Source organism: Pecten maximus, chromosome 5, assembly GCF_902652985.1.
Source record: "Pecten maximus chromosome 5, xPecMax1.1, whole genome shotgun sequence".
Lineage (NCBI taxonomy): Eukaryota > Metazoa > Mollusca > Bivalvia > Pectinida > Pectinidae > Pecten > Pecten maximus.
Window position 1 is genome coordinate 40,530,379 of NC_047019.1, and position 27,717 is coordinate 40,558,095.

Here is a 27,717-nt window from a genome sequence, read left to right on the forward strand (position 1 = left end):
AATATACCGCTCGGCTAGAGAGATCTTCTCTTTAGCTCGATCGGTTGAGCGTAAGACTAGTAAGCCAGAGGTCCCGGGTTCGATCCCTAGCGGAGGCAGTGATTTAAATTTAATTAATCATGTGCTCTGTTACACAGGGGTAACAGCGATGCTTCCTCCGCTAGGGATCGAACCCATGACCTCTGGCTTACTAGTCTTGCTCAACTGATCGAGCTAAAGAGAAGATCTCTCTAGCCGAGCGGTATATTGTGGCTAGTATTTACCAGGTTACACATGTAGTTTATGTGTGTTTTGGGAGGCTGTAATATATTTGTTTTGTGATACCGTGAAACTTGACAGTTATGGGTCATATATATATCACGATGGGGGCGCTTGCTGACCTGTTCATGTTCGAGTTCAGTTTGCTTTAAATACAAAATTTTAAATCGGGTAAAGTCAAGGATGCTACACTGCCGTCACTGTACTCTGCTTCTGACAAAAATACACAAAATATATCACATGTATAGAAATATATCGAACACCATCACTAGCAAATGAAAAATAAGAAAAGATTGATAGTTCCATACAAAATGTAGCGGTGGAGCAAACTTTACTTCTTCAAGATGTAATTATTTATCCACTAAATTTAAACAAAATCTTTTTAGAGACTTAAACTTTTGGATATATACATGTACAAGGTAATCATGTAACTTGTTCAATCATAGCTCTTTGTCTGAGATGTACATAAGTCAGAACAGTCTGTAAGTCATTCCTACTGTACATGTGGTATAGAAGGGTACCGTAATAAAGTCGGGTCTTGAAATTTTTATGCTGCGTCCTGTCCCGTCCTGATGCAATGTAACTAAATAATCTCAGGAACTGCTGATGCTATCCTAACCAAACTGTGTTTTGGGATGTCAAGTGGCAGCGGGGGCATTTAGTTCTAGTTTCTAGTTCAGTTCTGTGAGACAATATGAAAACAAAGGGGCAAACAATTTCAACATTTTATTTAAAATATACAAAGCTAGACTTCACAGTAATTAAATGACAATTGACAAAAAAAATAAATACAAGTAATAAAAAATATTTTACTAGTAACTTGATGCAATCTGCCCACCTTTTATGTATTTTAGGAAAAGTTCACTTTCAAAGTACTGTTATGATACAACTCGAGACACCGTCTTAGAATGTTCAACAGATAACTAATTCAATACTTGTATGGGTAAAAACCAATTTTCAACCAAGTCATTTTTAGTATGAAATCCACATACAACAAGTTGTAGAATTCTTATACACAACAAAATGCAAGATGTCAACTAAGATCTATGCAAATAAACAACCAACATCATAACAATGAATGTGATCAAACCTTCTCATTCAAGGTAAATTAAATAACATACTTGGTAAAAATGTAAAAAAAAAAAACATCTTGCACTCCTCATCATAATAATAACATGAACTTACATACATATATACATATTTAACAATTAAAACGTTATTTAAATCAAAATTTCATATAAATCAGTAACTGCAGGTGAAGTTAGTCTTTAATTACGATACCAGTAGAGACTATACACAAGATGAAATGAATGTACTACATTTGTAGTAATTTACTACCTACCCATAGTAACAGAGGGTTTCTACATGCACAATTTAAACATAACAGTTTGAGGGTTTCTGGATAGATGAACATGCACAGTCCTTGATTTAAACATTAACAGTGTGATGGTTTCTGGATATATGAACATGCACAGTCCTTGATTTAAACATTAACAGTGTGAGGGTTTCTGGATAGATAACCATACACAGTCCTTCAATTTTAACATTAACACTGTTGGTAGGGTTTCTGGATAGAAGAACATTACATAGTCCTTCAATTTAAACATATACAATATCACAGTTTGGTTATGGTCACAAGTACAGAAAACATTAATGAAAAAAACATATGCTTTACATTTTCTGACAGCGTACCAACAAGGAATTCAAGAATTGGATCAAAGATGCGAGTTGTCTTTATAGTGAGTTTAGGCAAGAATTACTGTTCAAGGCCAGTCAACTCTAAATTAAAAAAAAATCTTTTTCTGACCCAGAGCAAAATATCCTATTGGTATCTTAACCAATCAGCCTTTCATAGGTTGTCCTTGTCTTGATAAGTTTATTTAGCAAGACAAATTTAGATTTAAATAGCAAAAATGCACATTAAAAGTGAAGCACTATAAATCCAGGAAGCTAGTTTGTTTGCTGCCTAATCTTCCAGGTTTACATCAACGTCAACAGTTTGGAATGTTATTTTTTCATAACTTTGCTGGCACTCTTAAGATCATACATCATCTGAGCAGCTTCATCTGATGTTTCTGTTGTCCTGCTTACTTTCAACATCTGTCAAGTTCAGAAAAAGTCTTCATTAACACATGATGTCAACATACAATGAAAGCTGGATTGAACATTAAAAGATCATCTGATATGAATACTGTAAATTTAAGCATGTTCTGCGTAATGCTACTTGTTGTTTTGACCACCTACTGGCAAACAATTCTGATCATTGAGGATGCATAAATTCTAAATCAACAAACTGTATATTCAATCCATCCTGATAAGCCATACTGCTACTGATGATAGATTGATAACACACTCATAATTAAAGTACATAATGTATACAGCTAACGTCACCTGCTGTTCAATGCTGGCTATATCTGATATCAGTGATAAAAAGCAAGCCGACTCTATACCCCGGATATATATAATCCATTCTATCTACACTTAAGTCCTGGTGAATGATAACTCACTCAGTGATCATAGGAAGTTAAATAAATACCCCTCCATCACACGGACCTCTTGATTAAATTGTCCAAATTCTCAATACATTCAACATTGTGACCTTAAAGTTGGTCAAGGTTATCAGAGCTCATCAAATAAGTAGCAGGATATTGTCTGGGGCTAATAAATTTCATATACGGGCTAGTACTTCGAAATAATGCTTGTTCCATTGGCTAATGTTCAGTACTAGCAAACAGGCAAATACAAAGTGGTCAGCTAGTGGAAAATACAAATGTTCTTATTCTAAAATCATCCAAAAGCAAAACTAATGCTCTTTGATTGCTGTATGGGCCCATTGTGTTCACTACTACACTATATTCCCTCCTAACTTGGACAACTGGATTTTGTGACTGGGATTTAGACTACACTATTCAGAATGACCAGAGGAAACTTAAAAGTTATTTTTAGCCCTGGGTTGTTCATATGAACAAATTTGACAGCATATTGTCTCTGTTAACTCATTCACTGCAGCCTGTATCTTGGCATTTGTGATAGGTAGTTGATGTAAGATGTAAAGATTTCCAGTGATCAAAACAGTGTAATAGTGCAGAAATGGTCATATGACTGATCCACATTGAAATGACCTGTTTGTGGATGAAACAGGTGAGGGTAATGTAAGCAGTAGGGAACCTAAATAAATGTATTAATTTAAGTTAGAGAAAAAAATCCATCATCCTAAAGATTCATTTCATGCATGCTTTTGTACAGCAATCTGAAATGTGAATAAATTTGCTTGAACGATTTACTTTCAACATGTAAACTTTCCACCCTACCCCACTAACATCGTATAAAAGTGTATTTTCTAGAATGTGTAGAACCAACCCCCCAAATTGTCTAATGTTATAAAACACACTAGGATAGGCCAAAATACACTTGTAACAAATTCTCAGGTTCCTGTACCCACCAATCATTTTCGTATAGCCATACCTAATTAATCATGTCCTCCTACTTATATTTACCTTTGAAAATGTTCATGTTAACCAACACTGGTAGACACTAGCTTGTAACAGAACAAAAATAGATGTCTTTGTTTCGTTACCTTCTTGCTTTTCTTTCCTCTAAAGAAAAGTCCACTTCCTTGTGAAGGTGCAGATACAGAACTCCCTGATGCCATTGGTGTCGGGGCTTTTACATCAAATCTATTTCCACCAGCAACACTGGAAGTTTCAAGCATGTCTTCTTCCTCTTCATCATCACTGTAGGTCCTTCCTTTTGAAGCTGTCTCCCTCTGGATATCAGATGATAATGTCAAATTATATGATTATGTACATTTGGATGTCATTAAACACCAAATTGCACTTTCTGCAATGTAGGTCAAACTGATTTTACTGGGATTTCATTAATGATAAGAACAACGATTCAGACATATAGATATATACACAGCTCATGCACAGTAGACAGGCCCTTCGAGTCTCAGATTGATTTGTTTAAAATCTATAATTATGGCTGGGTTACCACTACTACAATGTAGATGTCATCATTAAACTGGGAAGAGAAATGCTGTGGTTGTGTATGTGATATTAAGCTCTTCTTAAGTTGTGTTGTGGAGATTTGTAGAAGCATGAAGGAATAATGTCCTGACTTCTTGTATTTCAAAGTGGTTATGTCCTGTGTAACATATTGATACAATGCCTGGCACCCCCACAGTGCAGCCAGTGTGGGGCTGACCCACCCTTTCTGTCAGTGCCCCGACTCCCCGTCTCAACTGCTTTTTATACAAAATCATACAAGGCTGTAAATCTAGGTGATATACAACTAGTGATTGTTTGCCCCTTCTCCCTTTGACGCTAACTAGGGGCTAGTTTTTATCTGTACACTATTAGCCTGCACTTTGTGAGTAGGGTGATAATGGTAAACAACAACTTCCATTAGAATATCTCTAATAGTTTTAATTCATTGCCAGATAAAAAAAACTATTAGAAAAACATGCACTTTGATCTTTGTCCTTGAAAGTTTGGTCAAATTTTCATCAAGATATCTTCACAGTTTAGAAGTTATGGTCAAGACCAAATTTGTACTTACAAAAAAAATGTACCATATCTTTGACCTTGACATCAAGGTCACAATGATCCAATTATGGATAACTGCACTTAATCAGTTGGTGATTAACTTAAGATAAACAACATTAAGATCGCTTTAATGGTTTAGACAAGAATTATTGGAAAAACAAGAAATTGCTGAATTTGCACTTTTTTTACCTTGAGGTCAAGGTCACACTAACGAAGTCAGTGCACGGATATCGGCTTCAGGCAAGAAATTAGTGTAAAAACTGCCCTTATTTGACTTTGACCTTGAGATTAAGGTCACAATGACCTAACAGCAGTGCACTGCACATTGTCTAAGTTTCATCAACAACATATCTGCAATGGCCCCAACTTATTGTAAAATACAGTAAAATACTAATACAATGGGTCTCCCTTCATTTGAAGGGGAGACATAATTATTTAAGTGACCAAACAGATGTCTAAGCTTGTCATAAATGTTGGATACAATGATATAACATAGGTATCATAAATACCCTAACATATAACATTTGACCCATAGCCATACATGTAATGGCATGTACACCTATCACTGAAGTCTACTAGCATGAGAATATTTCTGATAATATATGTTTTTATAACGTTCATTATTCTTCATGTAGCAGGAATATCATTAATAAATAATCACAGTGCAATGTTGAACATGAGATCTGCGGGGACAACTGATATTTACATGTGTCGAGGCCTGATTACTGATGTCGGATCAGTAAACATGTTTCTGTTGTTTGATTAAAATCATCGGCACAGTTGGCTATGATGGTCACACATAAAGCATCCATAGCTTTGGTGATGATGTAGATACAGACAAGCACATGCAATTTTTGCAAGGCAAAGATATCTAAACTGCTTGAATCTATGTGAACATGCCTCCATTACCATTTCATTATCAATTTAAATTTGTCTTATATGTTATCATTTTCTATTTCATTTTTTCGTCATTTAATCATATGCCATACTGCTCTGTAGTACAAGTCAGCTTCAGGAGAGTAGGAATATAAATATACATCAAACGCTTTACATTGTTCTCACTTGAGCTAGAGAATTGTATTCTCAAATCAATTAACCAATCTCAAGCATAAATGACTTAACACTTAGCCTGCTAATGTGGGACTAGTACATACTTGATAAAACAGTTCCCTCAAGGCTGTAGGTAGTATGAGTTGTAAGTCCTCTTACAGGTGTAGATATTTTTTAATTGTTCTAGTTTGATATACCAGTATCAAATGCAATATGTTGCCAATTTTGGCATTTAACACTTGTCAGAAAACCTTACCTGCTGTGCCATGTTGAGGTAATTCTCAACAGATTTGACCTTTCCAAACACTGCTCCATATGTTTTGTGAGCCTTCTTCCGTGAGGATTTACTCTCATGGGAGTCACTACTGCAAACAAAGTAAAGAGTTTTCCAAATTAACTTTCATGATAGCTAAAAAAGGGGAAAAAATCTAAATTTGAAAGACTAAATTTTTTTTATAAAACCTTCCTTGCATTCAACAATAATGCTGATCTAATACCTTGGTCACATTTGCTCTACAACAAGAATATGCTGTAGATCACTGAAATCGAGAGAAACTCAAGGCTTCAAGGTAATTGTATGGCATATCCCAGTATCTGAAATGCCATAGGGGTTGTCATAGAATTACAATACAGAGTTCATAAATTTTACGGTTGTTGTAGTATCTAATACAGCATAGTAATGCTGTAGAATGGTTCCACTGTGACCGTATGGCAGCTGTGCAGTGGCTTTACATTTGCCATGCATGGAACAGGTACATATACAAGCCACACGGTGACCATGCCTCCTGTACAGCAGATGCAGGTGTTCTGTCTCCAAAATTTCAATACATGCTGAGCGGCGTCTTGATCATATATGAATTAGACCACTAGATTGTGTGACTGTGGGAATTAATGCTGTGGTGGCCGTGTAATTACTTCTGGTTGTAGATATTTTAGACCACTTGGCTGCAGAGGAAAATGTGGCCAAGCCTTTACCTTACAAGGCAAGAGGCCATGAGGGCCTGCCCTGCATCAATCACCTGTATATTTCAGTAATCATGACAAAACATTTAAAATAGTATTACAATTATTTTTCTACATTAAAAGCAAATTTGGACCAAATCTTGTCATTCTTCAAGAAGAAGGATTTTAGAGGATTTTTGTTTTGTTTTTGCAATATTTCCCCTATTGGACCCACCCCGACTGGCCCAAGGGAATCACACCCTTACTTTATACCATATTAGATCTCCTTTGGCCAATAATGCTTCAGACCAAATTTCATCACAAACCAATCAGTCTGAAAGTTCAGGACTAGAATGAATTTAAAGGATTTACTTCAATTTCCCCAATTGGACCCCATCCCTCCAGCCCCAAGACAGCCACACCATCTATTTAAAAGCCACACACTCTGTTTATACAACATTAGATCTCCTTTGCCAAATAATGCTCCAGACCAAACATCAAAATCCATTCAATCGTTTAGGACTAGTAGGGATTTTAAAGGATTTACCTCAATTTCCCCTACTGGGCCCCTCCCCTTCAGCCCTGAGAGCACACTCTCTATTTATAAAGCATTCAAGTCATTTGCCCAATAATGGTCAAGACCAAATTTCATCAAAATCCATTTCGATGTTCAGAGCTAGTAGCGATATATATAAAATATGTTGACAGACGACCAATGGTGGACGGACACTGGACCATGGCATAAGCTCACAGGCCCTTCAGGCCAGTAAGCTAAAGGCATAATGTAGACTGTGTTGGTGGAAGCCTACATGTATGTATAGATAGCTCTGTTGGGATGAAAATCCCTTGTCTTACTTCTTGTGTCTCCAGGCTAGCCTCTGGTTCATCAGTGCCCTGCTTCGTGCCTGTGTGTACATGCCATCTAGTGCGAGGTTTGCTGATACTTGAGCTGTATGCTTAGCAAGAACTTCCATTTTCATTTCTAAAAGAAAAATGATACTTATCAGTATAAGAATGTAAGGTGACTGAAAGTTTCACACAATGGTACCCAGTTATTTTAGTCATCCAAATTATATACACTAATTGACTGGTCCTTACTTTTCTCTGCTTGTTTCCGGTCCTTTGTGACAGGCTTGGTCTTGGTAAGGACACGGAGTGCAGTAGCGCCATCTACATCTGTGTACTTCACTTGTAACTGGAAAGGCAGTTCTTTAGGCTGTTCAGCATCTCCGCTATCTGAGCTTGGACCTGCACCCTCCGAGCTTGGACCTGCACCCTCCGAGCTCGGACCTGCACCCTCTGAACTTGGACCTCCAACAGCACCATCTTTTGGGACTTGGTTGGATGGAGCTGAAGAGGCAATATAGTATGTAGTGTTACCAACAAAATATATGACAACTACTACCGGGGTATGTACTGACTTTCTGTTCATATTATTTCAAGGTGCAGTCTTAACAGATAAAATGTTTATAAATATTAACAAACGAGTCTATCTTTAACATAATTGAAGCACTTATAAAATGGATGCTAATTGAAGCACCTATGATATGGATGTTGCCATTATATGATTTTCATGAGATTTACTCCCAAGCACTCTCCTAAAAGATTATCATTCTGTGTCAGATTTCTTTTCTTCATGGTTCTTCATGCAACTACAGGAAGCTAATATGTTGTTATGGAGTAGTATTCTACCTGTGTCTTTTTTCTCCTTGGTTCTGACACCATACTCAAAAGTGATCTCCGTGTCGGATGTCACATTTCCAACATTTTTCACCACTTTGCTTTCTTCTGTGTCTTCATAGTGAAAGAACCTGCATAAAGATGAAAAGTTTTGAAAAACAAAATCTATTGTCAATTCAGATTTTAAGGCAAGATTACATCCAGTTAAGTCAGTAACTTGACAGTGAAAGAATAAGTTGTATTGTAGAAATTTTTGATAATGACAGACTAAATATCCAGGGGATTCCAGAGTGGTAGCACTGGATGATGGCAGACATGGTATTGATAACTCTGTAACTGCTGGAAATGTTGTAGAAATAATCTAACAGGCCACATGTGGGAACCAACCGTACAGATGTATACATGTGTACACCACCACTAACATAGGTTATGGACCAGATGTGGTTTACAGCCCACATGATCACATACTAAAATACATACAGCTGTTTATGTAGGATCAACGTTGCCACCACATTTGTTGCTATGATGCGACCTTCCAATATAGTTGAGAACTCCTGTGTCAGCTTCAGTGGGTCCACTATGTTAATCTGTTATCAACACAATCAAGATCAAATTATTAACTTTTATTCTTTTCAGGCACAATTTATTAATGAAGTAATATTTAAAGCAGAGTAGTCTATACAAAATCCCAAATAACTTAATATTTATATTTGTTTCTGTCTTGCTGGGTTTACTATAACAAATTTGAGGTTACTGAAGATTTCTATCCAGCATCTTTACTGGTTGTTTGTATAGTGTCATTTCTCTTTTCCATTTGTGTTTAATGCTATTTCATGAGTTTGTTTTTATAACTGCAGTGAAAAAGAACACTGATTTAATATACATGTATTATTACATAGGTATACTATTTTGTATATAAACAAGTACCTGTCCTCCAGTCTTGTCGGCCACTTTACCAAGTTGTATCATCTTACAGTCTGTGCCCTTCATGCTGATCACCGAGACAGACACCCTATAATACACAATATCACCCTATAATGCATATCATTATACAACTACACTATTTACTCAATGTTGATTGGTCTAAACAGGTCCAAATTAGATGAGATATTAACCTGCAATGATGAAAATTTGCATGAGAGGTTAATGTTGAAATCCAAAAACCCTGCCATGAGCTCGCAGGTTAATAACTGAATCCAAAACACCCACTGTAAAATATTGACCAATCAGATGCCAGTAAAAATCAACTTGTTTCGGAAATGTTTCCAAAGAGGAAGTAGCAAGAATCTTGAACAAAAAGGATGCAAAAATACAAGGAGAGCCATGGAAATCGCAATTACTGTCCTGCACTCCTACATGGAGGAAACAACATTGAAAACGACTTTCTGCAAATTAATGTTGACGAACTGTGTCATGTCAACTTTTGCTCTAAAACGAGGAAAATATCATTTTATTTAATCAATAAAACAGTTTTCAACCTTTTTTCAGATGAATATGAGGATCTCATTCAAAGGTTGATAATTGTATAATATCACCCTATAATATACAATAATATTCCTTCATTCTTGTGGTGATCAAGCATAACACTACACAATGAATATCTAATTTGTATATTTTTATCAAGTCTGAACCCTAACTGACAGTCTACATACCCCTTGTCAGCAGCTGTGTCAGCAACACCTTCATAAAAGTCAAGGGAACTCTCCTGCACCTCAGTAGTGGATATATCCAGACGACCAAGGCCCACATTGGCAAGACCATCAGTGCAGATTATGACCTTTGAACCTGGCTGTTGGGAGGCCATTGTTGTAGCAACAAGTAAGGCAGGCCCTAGAGCTGTAGCCCCACCCTCCTCTAACCTATAAAATCACAAGCAAATACATATAGTGCCATCATAGGGAGATTTAACAGAACTAATATTATCTGTTGCACAAACTGTTTTGACAGAATGAATAATGAAATCAAGGTTTGACATTCTAGTTTGTGACACGAGTAAATTAAAAATTTCTTGATGTTTGTGATGTGGATGTACAGTTGTACTTCAAAAGTGGAATAATTAATATTAAATTAACACTAAGACATGTGCCTTGTGAAAATAAAACATTTTTAATTGGATATAGGGGGACTCGGATTCAACATCAGCAGTGCATGCCAACAGTAAAGAATTATCAAGAAGAATTACATACAATCAAACACTTTCTGAAAGAAAGAAAAAGAAAAACGAGAGGCCCATGGGACTTACCGGTCACCAGAGATTTCATATATTTTGGCAGATTTAATTCCTGTTACCTTGAATTTGAGGTTAATCTCATTCAACCCGGCATGCTACAGGTCGCATTATCAGGTATCTTGGCCTCTTGTTTATTGAAAAAACGTTCTTTTCAGCATTTTAGCATATTTAACCCCTGTGACCTCACAACGATTGTCAAAATCATTCCTTTGGACAATCTTGATAGCCCTTCACCCAAACATGCTATGGGCCCAATCTCATGTCTCTAGGCCTCTTGGTAATTGAGAACAAGTTGAAAATGTAAATGGGTTTTTACATACGGACTATGCACGGCGACAGACAAAAGGTGATTAGAACAGGTCACTTCAGACTTTGTCTCAGGTGACCTAAAAATGTGAGTTTGTGCAAATACCACCTTGTCGTTTTTTTCTATCTATGGCAGAAACTCCAGGTTTAGATAATCTTTTAACTCATACTTACTCAAAGATTTTAGCACTGAGTGTTGAGCGTGTGGTTCTTATGTCGCCGGGGGCGGGAAGGTCCGTGCCTATCTTCACTAGTTCCTCCTTCTCTGTGAGCTTATCCCCAGCAATGACAACTGGTGTGGTCTTACCATCACCCACTACTACAACCTACAATGTCAGAAAGTCCTTAGAGGGTACGCGAGCAGAAAGAACACAGCTATCTTTCCTCACATCTTGCAGGTAATAATTGTTGCATTAAAAATCAAGACCAAAGAAAAATTGTGTAAAATAATGCTGATCTAGTGTTAGAGACATGTCATCAATCTAGCCGGTGAACTAACCTCATTGTTGAAGATTATCAAAGCCACTCGTCTGTTTGGGTTGTTTTTCGACATCTCCTCCAGTTGTTGGTCAACAGCGGCTTGAGCTGCTTGTAGTCGTGACACAAATGTCACATTTCTTTTCTGGTTGGGCAAAAACTGGTCACGTCTGTCATCCTGCATCCGATGTACATTTCTGGCACTTCCTCCTCCTCTTAACTTCAATTTACCTGGCACCTGAAAATAATCATAGAGATATACAGTAACTATAATCATATATATAGTACCTGATTTTCTGGACAACAACTAGAACAATGCAAAGTATTGTAAACGATCCATTGTTTCCCAAATCCTGACAAACTATAAAAAATTAACTGTATATAGTGGGAACAAGTGTCATGTGACACATATACGCAATATCAAAACAGGAAGTGACAAATTGATCATGTGACACACATACACAATATCAAAACATGTACAAGAGGTGACAAATTGATCATGTGACACACATACACAATATTACAACTGTAGGTGACATTTTGATCATGTGACACACATACACAATATCAAAACAAGAGGTGACAAATTGATCATGTGACACACATTCACAATATTACAACTGTAGGTGACAAATTGATCATGTGACACACATACACAATATTACAACTGTAGGTGACAAATTGATCATGTGACAAATTGATCATGTGACAAATTGAGAATGTGACACACCTACATAATATCACAACTCATGGTAGGCAAGAAATGAAAAGCATACACAAGATATTTATCTGTCAGAATGTCTCAAGTTTGGCATCAGGGAAATTTGGTATAACTGTATACTGGCCTTTATAAGATGGCTGCTCCATACCAATCTTTATTCTAATCAACATATTGACTATCTAATGCTATATTATTTATAGTGAATAAAATTACTGAATGCAATTATGTATTTCATTTTTTCCAAAACTCATGACCTATAAAGCTGCTCTGGTTCCTTACCTCTGTAGTGATGCACATGCTGCCTGAGACATCCACACAGAAAATAACTAACGAGTTGTCTGTGCCTTTGGGTCCACTGGTTGTGGTAGACAGGGCAGGGGTCAACATAAAGGTCACATCATCCTGGGAAGGTTTCTCTTCCTCCACAATGTCCACCTCCATCTGCTGACCACAGAACTCACACCTCCACACCTGTTGGGGAGAAAATATGTATAATGATTTATAAAGTGTATTGAAAAGAAATAAGAGACAATCTTTTTTGGTTTCTGTATGAATATTAACAAAGGTATGGTGGAATGATGGATTAAAATTTTCATTACATTTTAATATTTACAATTGCATGACAATGCCTTGACATTTTAAGTAAACAAGTAACTAGAAAGAAAATTGATTTTATAAAGGATTGTGAATGGCATCTTGATCTTCTATAAGAAATGAAGTTTGAACAGAGAAAACTTGCCATTCATTTTTTATAGATTTAGACTGGAGTCAAAACACATATCAGAAAGAAAGCTGAAAGTTCAGCTATAGTTCAATGAAAAGTTGCCGAAGATTCACAAAGAAAATAAACAATTTTAATTGGTGATTTCAAATTGACAAGAAGTACTTTTATTTATCATTTTTAAACACACAACAGAATTCTAAAACACAAAAAACATCACTTTATAATATCACAAAAATTATTGTAGTCGAGGGAAATAACTGTTAAACAAAACTTGGAAATCCAAAAAATCACAACAAATTTTGCTGGAATTGAGGTGTCCAGATTAACAAGAGCTTACTGTACAACATTAATTTACCTTTCATAGTCATTATCAATGACATAACTTTGCAGTCAAACATAAACTAATGTACCTACATAACAATGAAATGATCCTTGCATATAAAACTGTTACCAATAATGTATTTATCAGGCTGACAGTAATAAAACTGTTTAGAAATAACTAACTCCTTCTTCACTTCATCTGAACAAAACTTCTGCATTTGTACAGAAATAGAGGAACTAATCTGATTAACCTGAAAATGTTGTAAGTTTTGTCTTGATGAAGAGTTTTTACCTTGACATCCCCACGGTCCTCAAGCTTGCAGAGATGAGAAAGAATGGCCTGACAGTTGTCACAGTACACAGCATCACCAGTGTGCATATTACTAGGGGTGACCAGAGTCTGAAAGTTGATGGACACAATGTTTGTGTCTGCTCGCCGTTCTCTTCGTCCACCAGGAGTGATTTCTGAACTGCTTCGTTCAACACCTTTAAATTTCAATTGTTAATCTGTAAAATCATACTCAATTTTAAACTGAAACTGAGATCACATCTAATGAATAATGGTGAACTTGCACAAATACATGCAGTCAAACCTGTGTAAAGACAACTCAAGGAACCAGCGAAAAAGTGCCCTTTATAGACAGGTGATTTTTATCTACAGGTTTATATACAGTGAATCATGTTATACACGTATTGGGAACTGAAACAGGCTCCAGTCTCATCACTATTCCTTAAACTATCAATGAGACTGGGGCCTATGGTCTTCATATACAGGTTTTTGTTACAGATATGGTTTTCAGCGCAGGTTCGACTATGGTAAAAAATGTCCTTGCTCTAACATCCATTTGTTAAAAACATAATTTCAGTGGCTTGCTTGATTTTCATTTACTAATACTATAAAGAAAAGCTTTCAAAAGTCTAACTTCAGATGAAATTATCTTACAATATTCTTCATTTCAAATGATATCTCCTTTTCCCATAGTAGCAGTAGAAATACTCAGTAGTTGACGTGGGATTGTTGAATCTCGACCCTATCCTTGAGGATCAAAGATTTCCTCTCGGAAGACATTTTCTATACTAGTCAAATTCCTCAGATAATCATTAACCTTACCTTCAGGAGGTGCACTCCTCCAATGTCCTCGTTTTGCCGCACCTTTAGCTTTGGATTTCTCTGCTCCAATGTGTCGAAAGCGAGGGGCAACCGGAGGAAGATAGGGAGGAGGAGGAGGCACAGAAGAATTTATATCTGCTGGCCCACCACCTACAGTACCTGGTGATGGTGACAGGCCAACTAAACTATCTGCAAATATTAAGGAGACGATGATAAAACTCCTTTTATGGCAGCTCATGTGTAGGGTTTTTCAATATTCAATATCTTTATAAGTATATCTTTATAAGTATATCTTTGTAAGTATATCTTTATAAGTATATCTTTATAAGTATATCTTTGTAATTATATCTTTATAAGTATATCTTTATAAGTATATCTTTGTAAGTAAAATCAGGGATACTATTATATATCCCTGGTATAATTCATATTCTAAAATCACGATTAGCTGAAATCAATTTCAAATTTGAAATTGTTGATAAAATAACTATCGGTATTTGAAAATTTACTTTGGTAATTATATAATCAATCAAAATCTGGAAGAATATTAAAATCATGATATGAACCAGAAAGTAGTGTAATTCTTTTAATATATTTATTATTATCTCTTTTTTTTAATGGTTCAAATTTTTGCAGTTTTACCCAAAGGGAATGTATTCTACAACGAAATTATGAAATAAACAATAATTATAATTAATGATTTTATTTCCAAGGTACCTAATTTTCTATCTTTTTATCTTCCCTCATAAAAAGAAGAGAAAAAAGAATAAAAAAAAACCAAGTGAGCTCCTTGAATATAAATGGTAGATGTTAATTACCAATACACTTTGGAAAATTGAAACTCACCACTAACGAGTTCATCCTCAGAGTCAGAGTCAGAATCACTACAAAACAAGGAAACAAAAGATAAATCCAGACAACCAATTTACACAATAATCTTATTAAAACAAACTGATTACAATTATTTCAATTTAAGATGGTTATCTTAAACACAAACCGCAATTCAAAATGGTGTTCAATTTGAGTTTTTGAAAATGTCTCCTATGTCAAGTAAATAAAGTGCAAACATAATATTATGCTATATAAATACAATACCATCTTTATTTTCCAAGTAGTACTGGTAGAGTAAAATAATAACCATCCAGGAAGATAAAATACACTTTCCTTTGTTGAAGTAAATATACTTAAGCTTTACCCACAGAATTCAGTCATCCCACAGCAAAGAATTGCCCAAGAGTCAACCCAAGGGTTGTTTTATTACCTTTTTTAAAATTCATTGAGGGAACATCCTTTAATAGAGACATAATCTGCTAGTTTATCAGACAGTAGCTAGCTTTACAATCAAGGACAATGTAGGACTCAGGTACTCAACTATTTATCATCACAAGTTAACTTACCTGACATCCATACCACCTTCATACTCATCATCAGATATAACTTCATATTCCAACGAATCATAGGCATAGACGAAATCCGAACCGAAATCCATTGTCGATCTGTTAATGTTCTCCTGGTTAAAAACAAGGTGAGAAACCTATTATGGGTTATATATAAGATAGAGTATGGAACTGTGTCTATATAGCATCGCAATATACCGGCCAAATACTATTGAGACTTGCAACAAACATACATAGCTACAGTACAAGGTCTAGTCCCTTACCTAGCATGGCCGGTCTCTACATCCAAGTACCAGGTCTAGGGTCTCGCTTATCTAGCATGGCTGGTCTCTACATCCAAGTACCAGACCTAGGGTCTCACTTACCTAGCATGGCCGGTCTCTACATCCAAGTACCAGACCTAGTGTCTCGCTTATCTAGCATGGCCGGTCTCTACATCTAAGTACCAGGTCTAGGATCCCCCTTACCTAGCATGGCCGGTCTCTACATCCAAGTACCAGGTCTAGGATCCCCCTTACCTAGCATGGCCGGTCTCTACATCCAAGTACCAGACCTAGGGTCTCACTTATCTAGCATGGCTGGTCTCTACATCCAAGTACCAGACCTAGGGTCTCGCTTATCTAGCATGGCCGGTCTCTACATCCAAGTACCAGGTCTAGGATCCCCCTTACCTAGCATGGCAGGTCTCTACATCCAAGTACCAGACCTAGGGTCTCACTTACCTAGCATGGCCGGTCTCTACATCCAAGTACCAGACCTAGTGTCTCACTTACCTAGCATGGCTGGTCTCTACATCCAAGTACCAGACCTAGGGTCTCGCTTATCTAGCATGGCTGGTCTCTACATCCAAGTACCAGACCTAGGGTCTCGCTTATCTAGCATGGCTGGTCTCTACATCCAAGTACCAGGTCTAGGGTCTTCCTTACCTAGCATATGGCTGGTCTCTACATCCAAGTACCAGACCTAGGGTATCCCTTACCTAGCATGGCCGGTCTCTACATCCAAGTACCAGACCTCAGGTCTCCCTTACCTAGCATAAACCTGAGTACTAGCCTGGAGTCTCCAAATTAGCTAGCAGGGTCTCTACACCCAAGCTAGCAGGGATTCTACATCTGAGTTATCTCCCTTAGTCCATGGTATGAGAACACAGGTAAGTTACAATAATGTACCTGTAGCTGGCTAGTAATGTCTTGCCTATGTGTACCGATTTTTCCCCAAGACAGATTAAAATAAAGATGAACTGTATTCAAGTTATACGTGTCCTATTTTTTGTATTCACAAGGAAAAAGTCACAATTTTTTAATCGTATAATCGGTTACCAAGATCATCTGATTACAACCGATCATCGGTTGCCTTGTTCAACCGATTACCCAACACTAATGATATGTGGTCTCTGATGACCCCTGTTGTTACTGTATCCTTACTTGGTGTTTGTAATATCATTGATGCGTTCAAGATTATTTCTGACTTTTCACATCATAAATTTAATCATTTGTTTTTTTGTTTAGTAAAAAAAATGAAAAATATTATTTCTGTATTGTTGTTGTTGTTATTATTTATAGCAGCACTCAATAATGTATGAAACAATTATTAAACATGAAAAATATCACAAGGGACATATCATAGAGTAGCGTAGAGGAATGGAAATTACAAGTCTAATTTTAATCAGATTCTTACAGTACCAGACCCAAGAGTCTCCCAATTAGCTAATAGTGTTTCTAATACACCCGGGTAACAGGCCTTAAATTGTCTCCTTTAGCTACTTGGGTCAAAATCCATACCCAAGTTCCAGGCAGATTAGGTCTCCATGCTAACTAGTAGGGTTTCTACATCCCAAGTACCAGGTTGAGGGTCTCCCTTAGATATAGCTTGGCTGGGTCTCTATCAGGGCATTCCCTTTAAGTATAATGTATAGGCTATAGCAGTACTAATCCGAAGGGTTCTGATGTTAATATCGCCTTTCAAGCCATGTAGTAAGATCGTCAGAAAATTCGGACTATAGCAGTACTAGGGTCTCCCTTAGATTAGCCTGGCTAGGTCTCTATCAGGGCATTTCCCTTTTACTGAAAGATTTGATTCCCTTAAGCTATAGTGGACTGACTCTCCATATATATCAGTCTCATTTTTAGTACTACCAGCTAGCTATACCCTACCAAGGTCTCCCCTGGCTGTTAAGCTTAGGGTAATCCTAACAGGAGAGGGAAAATGTGACAAGCAGACTGGGACTCGAATCCGGGACCTCTGAATTCTAGATGGATGCTCTAACCATTTGAGCTTTATATATGTATACCTGGCTACCGGTGCTCAGCCCAACCCAGCTTCTCTACATGGTATATAGTGCAGGTCCACTGTTTTCTCTCATTATTACATATAATCAGCTAATTATATATAATCTTATCTCATTGTACTGTCCAACTTTCTCATAGCAAACAAGTTACACACATTTCAAAGTGCCCTGATAGGGTATTATACACATGTATATGTAAACAAGCTGGTATTAAAGAAGCATATAGAATCACAAGCAACTAGTTTGTACACTAATTTAAAATAAATGAAATAAATGTTACAATTTTTAATACGATTTCTAGACAATCCTGCTATTTGTAACAAAAGAACTACATTAGGTCTTTCAGGAAGAATGAGGAAGAAATAAAATTTTTGTTCAGCCTAAATTCTGGTTCTTAATTATAAATCAATACGAACATTCAGCAAATATTACATTGGGGATAGTAATTATAAAGAAAGATACATACTCAACGTCAACGAAAACAATCTTACTTGAAGGCCTAGAAAAGTTATTTACAAACATTCCTACAATTCGTGTTGTTTTGGGGAATCCCCACCAAATCTCTCTTTGACATCAACCAAACAAATCTATTTCTTTCAAAATAAGTTATTTGTCTACTGCATTTTATCTTACCACATCATCGAGTATACTCACTTTACAATCTGTCTGCTACATAAGATGAAAACTTTCAAAATTAAAATGAACCTGCAACATTCTAGATCGGAGGCGGAATAATTTCTAAAAATACCTTATGAACGTCATCTACATGTAGCTGACAGAGCAAAATCTGGAGAGGCCTCCCAAGGGATATTTAGTATCGCTAAGATCTCTCGAAATAAGATATGTGTCATATCCGCATTAAAACTGATGACACTATTTTTTTCTAAATAAAGATTCAATTTGAAAAAAAATATATAAAGAAAAAAAAGTGTTACTGCAGTAATACAATACACTACTCAACGTTCAATTCGTTATTCCGGAACTTAGGTTCTAAAAACATAACAAAAATAGTATTTCCGGTATGAAAATTTCAACATGGCGTCCTTGGATGTAAACAAACAGAAACAAAGCATCAACTTAGCCAATCGTTCAATATAAACTGTAAAGAACATCAAGAATTATTAATCATTAACAAGGTGTACATAAAGGTAAATATTTTTGTTTTTTCATGCATCAGCATGGTACATGGATTGTATATGGAATGCTTAATTGAAAAAGAAGAAGAAAAACATCAAATACAATATGTAATGTCACGTCACACCATTCTCGAGAATAAGAACATTGAATTGTTGAATTATCGAAATTCGACTACTTATCGGACTACCCAACCATATATAGATTCGCTTGCCATATTTACCTACAATGTTACAAAATTGTGTATTCCATGAACGGGGATACACTACATTTAATGTTGAATAATAGTAAAATTAAAAAAAAAAAATAGCATACACATATTTCATAGCAGCAATCTAGAAGTTACAATACAGTGGATGTTTACAGCACATTAATGTTCCTTATCATATTACATCAAAATGGTACTTTCTTCACAAACAATATATATGTTAAGTGTGCTGCAACGTTTCTTGAACAACTGGTCTATTTGTCAAGCTTATTTATAAATAATGACTGAGTGAGCGATTTATATTTTTTACCTGTACAAAGATGTGATGAAAATGTATATTTCCAGTTTACTTCTATATCTATGTAGCATGTATTTTATATTGCTATTCTTAATTTACCATGTTTAATTGTTTTTAGAGTACAAATATCATTATCACGACAGTTTATACTTATATTTTTATCTTTTAGTACTGTACCGGGGTTATTTTACCTGCTCGTTTCTATATTTACATCTTACCTCTAAGGACACATCTGTGTCTTATAAGAAAGTTGAACATAAGAGCAAGATATTAGCAGGACAGACCCTAGTAATAGTATGGTAATAAAGGGAGACCCGGATAAGGGAGACCCAGTTATAGGTATCGAGAAGATCCCTAGCAATGACCCGGCTAGGACCCGGTGGTTATATATAAGGGAGACCTGGCTAGGTAAGGACATGGGTAGGACCCGGCTAGTTGTAAAGGAGACCCAGGTAGGACCCAGCTATATAGGGAACCCTCCTGGTAGTATAAATAGGGCTGTAGTCCCTTAACCGGGGATCCAGACAAACTAGGGAGCCAGACAAACTAGAGAGCAGTTGATGTAGCTTGAAGCCAGCCTTACCAGAGAATCAGTTAGTGTGCTGGAGTGTATGATATGTGATATTGCTGTACTGGACATTTCTGTATACTTTGTTGCTGGATAGTTATACAATTTGGAACTAGATATCACCTCGTTGGTTTTCATTCAGCCAGGAATTAATTTATATTGTAACGGTCTCGTGCGCTACCTATCATAGAGACCTTGATTTACCTACGTAGTATAGGAAAACACAAGGGCGATAACTGCTGAGTCGTGTCGAACACTTACGCACACACATCAACGCAGGAGTCCTGAAAGACCGAACTGCGTTAAATCTAGATCTATATATTAGTATGTTGAAGTACCTGCACTAGCGGATCCAGGGGGAGGGGTCCTGCCCCCCCCCCCCCCCCCCCCCCCCCCCCTTTTTCGGATGAGGAGATTTTTCATAGCCTTAAAAATGGAAAAATATTTGGCTCGTGCCTATGGCTCATTTTTCGTTCCCTTTCAGCTATTTTACCAATAGTCTCAATCTATGATGTGATTTCTGGTGTTTGAATGATCAGTAAATACTGATTTATTGTACTAGGTGGTGGATGTTTCGTGTGTGGACCTGGTAAATGTGATTTTGCTATTTTCTTCTTGGTCTTTTTGGTGTTATTTTAGCTTGCTCCAAATTTCCTTAATTTTTCCTGTATATGTTCATGACTGCTGAATGAATTTTTTCCACTGAATTTCGTATATATAGCACACACCTGTTTAAAAATATCAGTCTTGTCTTGGGGTATATCTGAGTAACTAACTGTCTGAGTTTTGTCGATGGTCTCATTCATTATGGGTGCTGTGCATGTCTTGCTGACATGGTGTTTCCTCATCACCCGATGTCCTTATTATGTAGAGTATGGAGACCCATCAGGTTGTATTGGTGTGGCTGTCATTTTGTTTGTCTGTTTTTTTTAATTTTCTGACTTTTCCTTGATAGCACTCTTCACTTTGTTGATTGACAAGTCGTGTAGCCACAACGGTTGTGTGTTTTCTTATAATCGTCCTGTTCTGTGATGTTCCTTCTGTCCAAGGGTATCAGAATGCCTACAGCTGCAAGCTTTTGGTGACTGAAATGAAAATATGCATTTATATATTGTTACATCGTAAAGGTAAATAATGTGATTTTCTTGCTCGATAATAGCTTGACCAAAGGACCAGTCAGTCTTGAAACATTGCAAAATGTTTAACACATAGTGTTTATGTACATGTAGAAAGTAACATTTTAATATCATATATTAATAAACTGTTGAAAAAAATATACAGCATCTTAAATATAATACACATGATTTTAAAATAAGAATTTATGCTGACTCCAGAAACCAATCTGGTGTGTGTGAAGTAATGTAGAAGAGGCTGTCATCCTATAGAGAAGGAGGATCATTTTTTCCTCATCATGAGTTCCCCCTTGTCCAGTCTGAGGAAATCTCACAAAAATCCACTGCTTCTTGGGTGAGTATGTTTTAGATATTAATGCAATGCAAATTTAAAGTAGCAAGAATTTTTGTAACACCCCCTCTGATCCCCATGTACAATTTACATACAGACATCATGTATCTTTGTTAGTGCCTCCAGTAATAACATGTTACCTATAGCTACATTGTATTATATTTTTTTTGTAAATCAGTATTATATAAATATGAGATCAGAGACACGTAGGTACCTGGGACATCTTCTGGCTACCTTACATGTATACGTTGAGTGTTTGAAAATAATTCATCAAGTCCTGGTAAAGAGAATAGGGTATATCTATAATATCTATATAGTTCTATGTAATTTTCAGATTAATTAGACCATGCTAATGATCATTTCATTTAAACAACATTTAAATAGCAGAAGTACAAAAAAATGGAATGACAACAGACACAGCATACATGTTTAAGTCTTCAAGATTGCTCATTAGCTTTTCATCATGATTTTATACAGAGTTTATTGTTACATGATATGATACATTGTACTAATAAGTTCAGGTTTTCAAGTTTTGCCCTGTTTTGTATTTATTTGCTGACTCTCAGCTTACTCAGTTTTGCTTTCCATTTCAAATTTTGAATCCCACAAGTGTTGCTTTGCACTGGACTTTTATTTTTTTTCAGAAATTTTAGACATTTAGTACAACTACATATCTTATGTTTCATTTCTGCACCTTTTTAGTCGGTCAGAGTTAGAAAGTTATTTTCATTACCCACAGGAGATTTGATAGAGAGGTAGTCTCCAGTGATGGGTAAGTGTGTACTGTGTGATATTTTGGTGTTCACTGCTGTCTTGTGTTTCAAGCTACCTTAATACCTATACAGATCTAATAGTAATAGTGCATAGAGTTATAATTAATAGTTTCCCGGGATATTTCACATTACTGTCTAACCTTTATTCTTTACATATTTAATAAATAATTAATGATTAATCGTGTATTGTTGCAGGATATAAAACGAGGACGAGGATATTTTGCAATTAAATTAATAACAAAGGCTGCAGGCCTGAGTTTTAATTAAAATTGCAAAAATATCTGAGTCCAAGTTGTATATCTGCAACAATACACAAGTCAATGTGGATTATTTCTATTCTACCATGTACTGTTTAGTTCTGAGATCTACCTCTTCCTAATAGAAAAACGGCAAAGAAACCCTGGGAAATGTGTCGCTATGTAATAGGAGTGGAAAAATGCACGGCCTGACCGGGGTTCGAACCCGGGACCTCCGAATACTAGCCGGATGCTCTACCGATTGAGCTACCTGGTCGCCGATGATCGACCCGGTCCAGTTCCGCTACACTCTTCCCTCCTATATTTTTAAGTCTTCGACCCCGAAGACTTCACAACTCACAACCCAGGTTCGGGTATCCCCTTGTCAAGTATTCACCTAACTTGAAACAAGGTTTGGTCACGGCACCAAATGTAATAGGAGTGGAAAAATGCACGGCCAGACCGGGGTTCGAACCCGGGACCTCCGAACACTAGCCGGATGCTCTACCGATTTAGCTACCTGGTCGCCGATGATCGACCCGGTCCAGTTCCGCTACAGCTACATGGCTGTTACAATTCACAAGAAATGATAAGGTGCGCATGATAATGAACAAAAGCTGACGTCAAAAGCTAATGTCAATCCCAAGCCGCAAATTCTCAATCCGGCTTTTCAACGTGAAAGACACAAACAGAAAGACGTGCAAATTCATCTCCTAACATGTCTGTTGTAGTCGACACTTTACACATCCTATTAAAGGTCCATGTTTTGTTAAATAAAAAATCGAGAGATTTGATAAACAAGTGGTCTACTCTAGATCTAGGCTCCACCATGTTTGTTTACAAATGTACGATTTTGGAGGGGAAAGATTGTTACAGCCGTGATTCACGAGCATGTATTATTGACACGAGAGTGGATTACTGGCAAATAATACACGGTTTTAAACCAATTAAAACTGGCGTTGCATAGCAAACATGGTAGAATTCTAAATAAATTACATGTATAAGCAACCAAACTAACACGATAGATATTGTAAAGAACGTTTCTGTGAGTCTCAGTATTGTTTCTCTGTCATTTGATATTTTGGAAGCTGTTACTTAAGTTTTTAAGCCTCATACAGTCAAATTGAAAAAAAAAAAGAGTTTTTAAGCCTCATGCATACAGTCAAATTGAAAAAAAAATGAGTTGGGCACACTCATTTGATTTCAAAGGCAGACATGTATCTTTGATATTTATTCAAGAAAGACAAGATGAGTTAATTAAAAGCTTTGTATTGTATCACTCACTGTTTATCATCTATATGAGCCAGTCATTCTTTTACATGCTAGGTATTATACAAATATTGAAATGAAACAGAACATTGTAAGCTGATCAAATGCTAATAGCTAAGTATATTCCAAGTTAGTGAGTTACATTAATTTATGAAAGAGAGAGAGATCTGCATATGTATAGTAAAAGTAGAACAACTATTGTTTTCACACATGTGATAACAAGTCTATTGTGGCATATCATATATCTGGCTATAATTTTCCTTTCCTATGTATGAAACACCAAAGTTTGCTCTAGGGACTCCATTTCTTGAGAGATACTGAGCAAACTTCACACAATTATAAAGGACCATAATATCTCAGACAAGCTTGAGTTTCAGGGTTGTTGGGTTAAGGTCAAGGTCATCATTAATATTTTTTAGAAAATATTCTCTCAGTACTCTAGACTAGTGGCTTCATTCCTTGACCAAACTTTTAATCAAACTTTAAACTCTTACAAAGGACCATGATGTCTTTGACAAGTTTCTTTATAAATCATTACATTGAAGAGGGTCAGGGTGGAGGAATAAATCATTACATTGAGGAGGTTGGGGGTGGGGAATATGCAGGTACACATTTTGCTTTAGGAACTCAGTATGCTTGTGTGAAAGAACAGGGAAAACACATTCTTTCCGAATGCACTGAGAGAAATCAAACTCGGGTCTCCAGTGTGATAAGCATGCTTCCTCAGCTGAGTGATGGAGACTGTATTTAACACTATGTGCAAGCCACACCAACCCGTTCCTTTTACTTGTTAAGTGCAGATTCAGTATTGAAAAACATTAATAATATATTGCAAGTAGGTTTTAAAAATTATAGCAAAAACTTGGAAAAAACATTGATGGAGGCAAAATCTATATTTTCCATCTACACTGTATAATATGTATCAGAAAAAAATATCATTAAATGAAATATACAATATGGATCATTTGATTATAATCAGTATTTACGATAAGTGTGTGCAGTTTTAGCGATTGTCTCTCCCGCACCAAATTACAAGAAGAGTGTGAGATATCAATGGCTATCATAATCAATTATCTGTAATCTTAATTATGTCAGTGTGCCATAGCGTTGATTTCTCCTTCCACTACAAGAATAGATCCAGAGTGTCAGTCTTTACTCTGTAACAGTAGCTACCACAACTGGACTAGATACAGTGTGTCAGTCTTTACTTCGTAACAGTCGGCTACCACAACTGGACTAGATACAGTGTGTCAGTCTTTACTCCGTAACAGTCGGCTACCACAACTGGACTAGATACAGTTTGTCAGTCTTAACTCTGTAACAGTCGGCTACCACAACCAGAATAGATACAGTGTGTCAGTCTTTACTCCGTAACAGTCGGCTACCACAACTGGACTAGATACAGTGTGTCAGTCTTTACTCTGTAACAGTCGGCTACCACAACTGGACTAGATACAGTGTGTCAGTCTTTACTCTGTAACAGTCGGCTACCACAACTGGACTAGATACAGTGTGTCAGTCTTAACTCCGTAACAGTCGGCTACCACAACTGGACTAGATATAGTGTGTGTCAGTCGTAACAGTAGCTACCACAACTGGACTAGATACAGTGTGTCAGTCTTTACTCTGTAACAGTCGGCTACCACAACTGGACTAGATACAGTGTGTCAGTCTTAACTCCGTAACAGTAGTACAACTTGGAATCACAATCTACATGACTTTTTACATGATTGTACACAATGGAATGGATCTAAAGATCTTTGACATATTTACACATAAGAAAATAAGTTTGCATAATAAGTCTGTCAGGTAAGTGTGATTTACTCTTTGATATTGATACTTATACTTCATTAATTACATGAATGAGCTATGAATGTGTGTATACACATACAGAAACCTGTGTTTTTTTTAATTACTAAGCATAAGTTGTAAAACAGCTCTATATATGTTGTAGAAATGAAGCAAATGTTTTTGAAACCAAAATCTTATCTTATCTTAATCTTATTCCTTATTATAGAAAATAATATTAAAGCACATTTTAGAGATAGGGAAGGTGACAGATTTTGCAAATTGCAAAATAGAATAGAAAGATATAAAAGATAAGGATATTGATTTTGTGGTTTAATGATGTTGATAGCAATACCACAAACTGTAGACAGACATGTACACCATGTAAAACAGAACACCCTGTTGTCCTGTAGTAATACTGACAACAGTGTTACCATATGTTAATTATAAGTCTTCCCAGTCATGATCAAATTTATCATACCAATATACAAGAAGTGTTATGTTTTGTTGGGATAGCTAATATGTGGACTAAAGTAATGATGTCTCGGGGGATAATTTAGTCCTTAATTACTAATACATTCCCACACAACAGTCTACAAAGCATAATGATTCTCCTTTATATATTACAGACAGAAGCAAGTGCCCTTCAAAGGCCCAGGATATACTGGTAGGTACACCACAATGGTGATTATGAGTAAGGATATATACAGGTACATGTAGACACAGAAGTGTAGTAGGGTATACAGGTACATGTAGGCATGAAGTGTAGTAAGATATACAGGTACATGTAGACACAGAAGTATAGTAGGATATACAGGTACATGTAGACACAGAAGTGTAGTAGGGTATACAGGTACATGTAGGCATGAAGTGTAGTAAGATATACAGGTACATGTAGACACAGAAGTGTAGTAGGGTATACAGGTACATGTAGACACAGAAGTGTAGTAGGATATACAGGTACATGTAGACAGAAGTGTAGTAAGATATACAGGTACATGTAGACAGAAGTGTAGTAGGATATACAGGTACATGTAGACACAGAAGTGTAGTAAGATATACAGGTACATGTAGACACAAGTGTAGTAAGATATACAGGTACATGTAGGCATGAAGTGTAGTAAGATATACAGGTACATGTAGACATAGAAGTGTAGTAAGATATACAGGTACATGTAGACATAGAAGTGTTGTAGGATATACAGGTACATGTAGACAGAAGTGTAGTAGGATATACAGGTACATGTAGACACAGAAGTGTAGTAGGATATACAGGTACATGTAGACATACAAGTGTAGTAAGATATACAGGTACATGTAGACACAAGTGTAGTAAGATATACAGGTATACGTACATGTAGACACACAAGTGTAGTAGGATATACAGGTACATGTAGACACACAAGTGTAGTAGGATATACAGGTACATGTAGACACAGAAGTGTAGTAGGATATACAGGTACATGTAGACACAGAAGTGTAGTAAGATATACAGGTACATGTAGACACAGAAGTGTAGTAAGATATACAGGTACATGTAGACATAAGTGTAGTAAGATATACAGGTATACGTACATGTAGACACACAAGTGTAGTAGGATATACAGGTACATGTAGACACAGAAGTGTAGTAGGATATACAGGAATACGTACATGTAGACACACAAGTGTAGTAGGATATACAGGTACATGTAGACACACAAGTGTAGTAGGATATACAGGTACATGTAGACACAGAAGTGTAGTAGGATATACAGGTACATGTAGACACAGAAGTGTAGTAAGATATACAGGTACATGTAGACACAGAAGTGTAGTAAGATATACAGGTACATGTAGACACAGAAGTGTAGTAGGATATACAGGTACATGTAGACACAAGTGTAGTAAGATATACAGGTACATGTAGACACAAGTGTAGTAGGATATAC

General features: G+C 36.4%; 2 protein-coding genes across 6 annotated transcripts in view; one reads left to right on the forward strand and one right to left on the reverse strand.

Moving 5' to 3' along the window:
* Positions 1-969: 969 nt before the first annotated feature.
* LOC117328024 (circularly permutated Ras protein 1-like) lies at positions 970-18,822 on the reverse strand. 2 transcript variants are annotated; one of them, XM_033885341.1, is made up of 17 exons: positions 18,703-18,822; positions 15,762-15,874; positions 15,211-15,248; positions 14,368-14,556; positions 13,549-13,742; positions 12,491-12,682; positions 11,513-11,728; positions 11,188-11,339; positions 10,130-10,336; positions 9,405-9,489; positions 8,958-9,064; positions 8,490-8,608; positions 7,896-8,147; positions 7,653-7,779; positions 6,112-6,220; positions 3,836-4,024; positions 970-2,358 (listed from the first exon to the last, which is right to left on the reverse strand). In XM_033885341.1, exons 2-17 carry the CDS (start codon positions 15,851-15,853, stop codon positions 2,266-2,268), a joined length of 2,361 nt encoding a protein of 786 aa, XP_033741232.1. In that variant the 5' UTR covers positions 15,854-15,874; positions 18,703-18,822; the 3' UTR covers positions 970-2,265. The 2 variants fall into 2 exon arrangements, with proteins under 2 accessions (XP_033741232.1, XP_033741234.1); XM_033885343.1 differs by lacking the exon at positions 18,703-18,822 and adding an exon at positions 18,515-18,533.
* A 246-nt stretch (positions 18,823-19,068) lies between these two features.
* LOC117328025 (UBX domain-containing protein 11-like) overlaps positions 19,069-27,717 on the forward strand; it is a 31,958-nt gene continuing 23,309 nt past the window's right edge. For 2 of the 4 annotated variants that reach the window (XM_033885344.1, XM_033885347.1), the window contains exons 1-4: positions 19,069-19,196; positions 21,591-21,723; positions 22,460-22,492; positions 26,416-26,453. In XM_033885344.1, coding sequence (XP_033741235.1) covers positions 21,668-21,723; positions 22,460-22,492; positions 26,416-26,453 — 127 coding nt within the window. In that variant the 5' untranslated portion in view covers positions 19,069-19,196; positions 21,591-21,667. The remainder of the gene's footprint in view (positions 19,197-21,590; positions 21,724-22,459; positions 22,493-26,415; positions 26,454-27,717) is intronic. The other 2 variants (XM_033885345.1, XM_033885348.1) reach the window with 1 other exon arrangement.

What these genes read in the sequence shown, in the direction of transcription:
- LOC117328024 (XM_033885341.1), bottom strand. Translation starts at nt 15,853, where the DNA reads ATGGATTTCGGTTCGGATTTCGTCTATGCCTATGATTCGTTGGAATAT. An exon ending in GAGGAGTGCACCTCCTGAAG is followed by an intron (nt 13,743 to 14,367) that starts GTAAGGTTAATG and finishes TGAAATTTAAAG; the next exon opens with GTGTTGAACGAAGCAGTTCA. An exon ending in CTCAGTGCTAAAATCTTTGA is followed by an intron (nt 10,337 to 11,187) that starts GTAAGTATGAGT and finishes GTGATTTTATAG; the next exon opens with GTTAGAGGAGGGTGGGGCTA.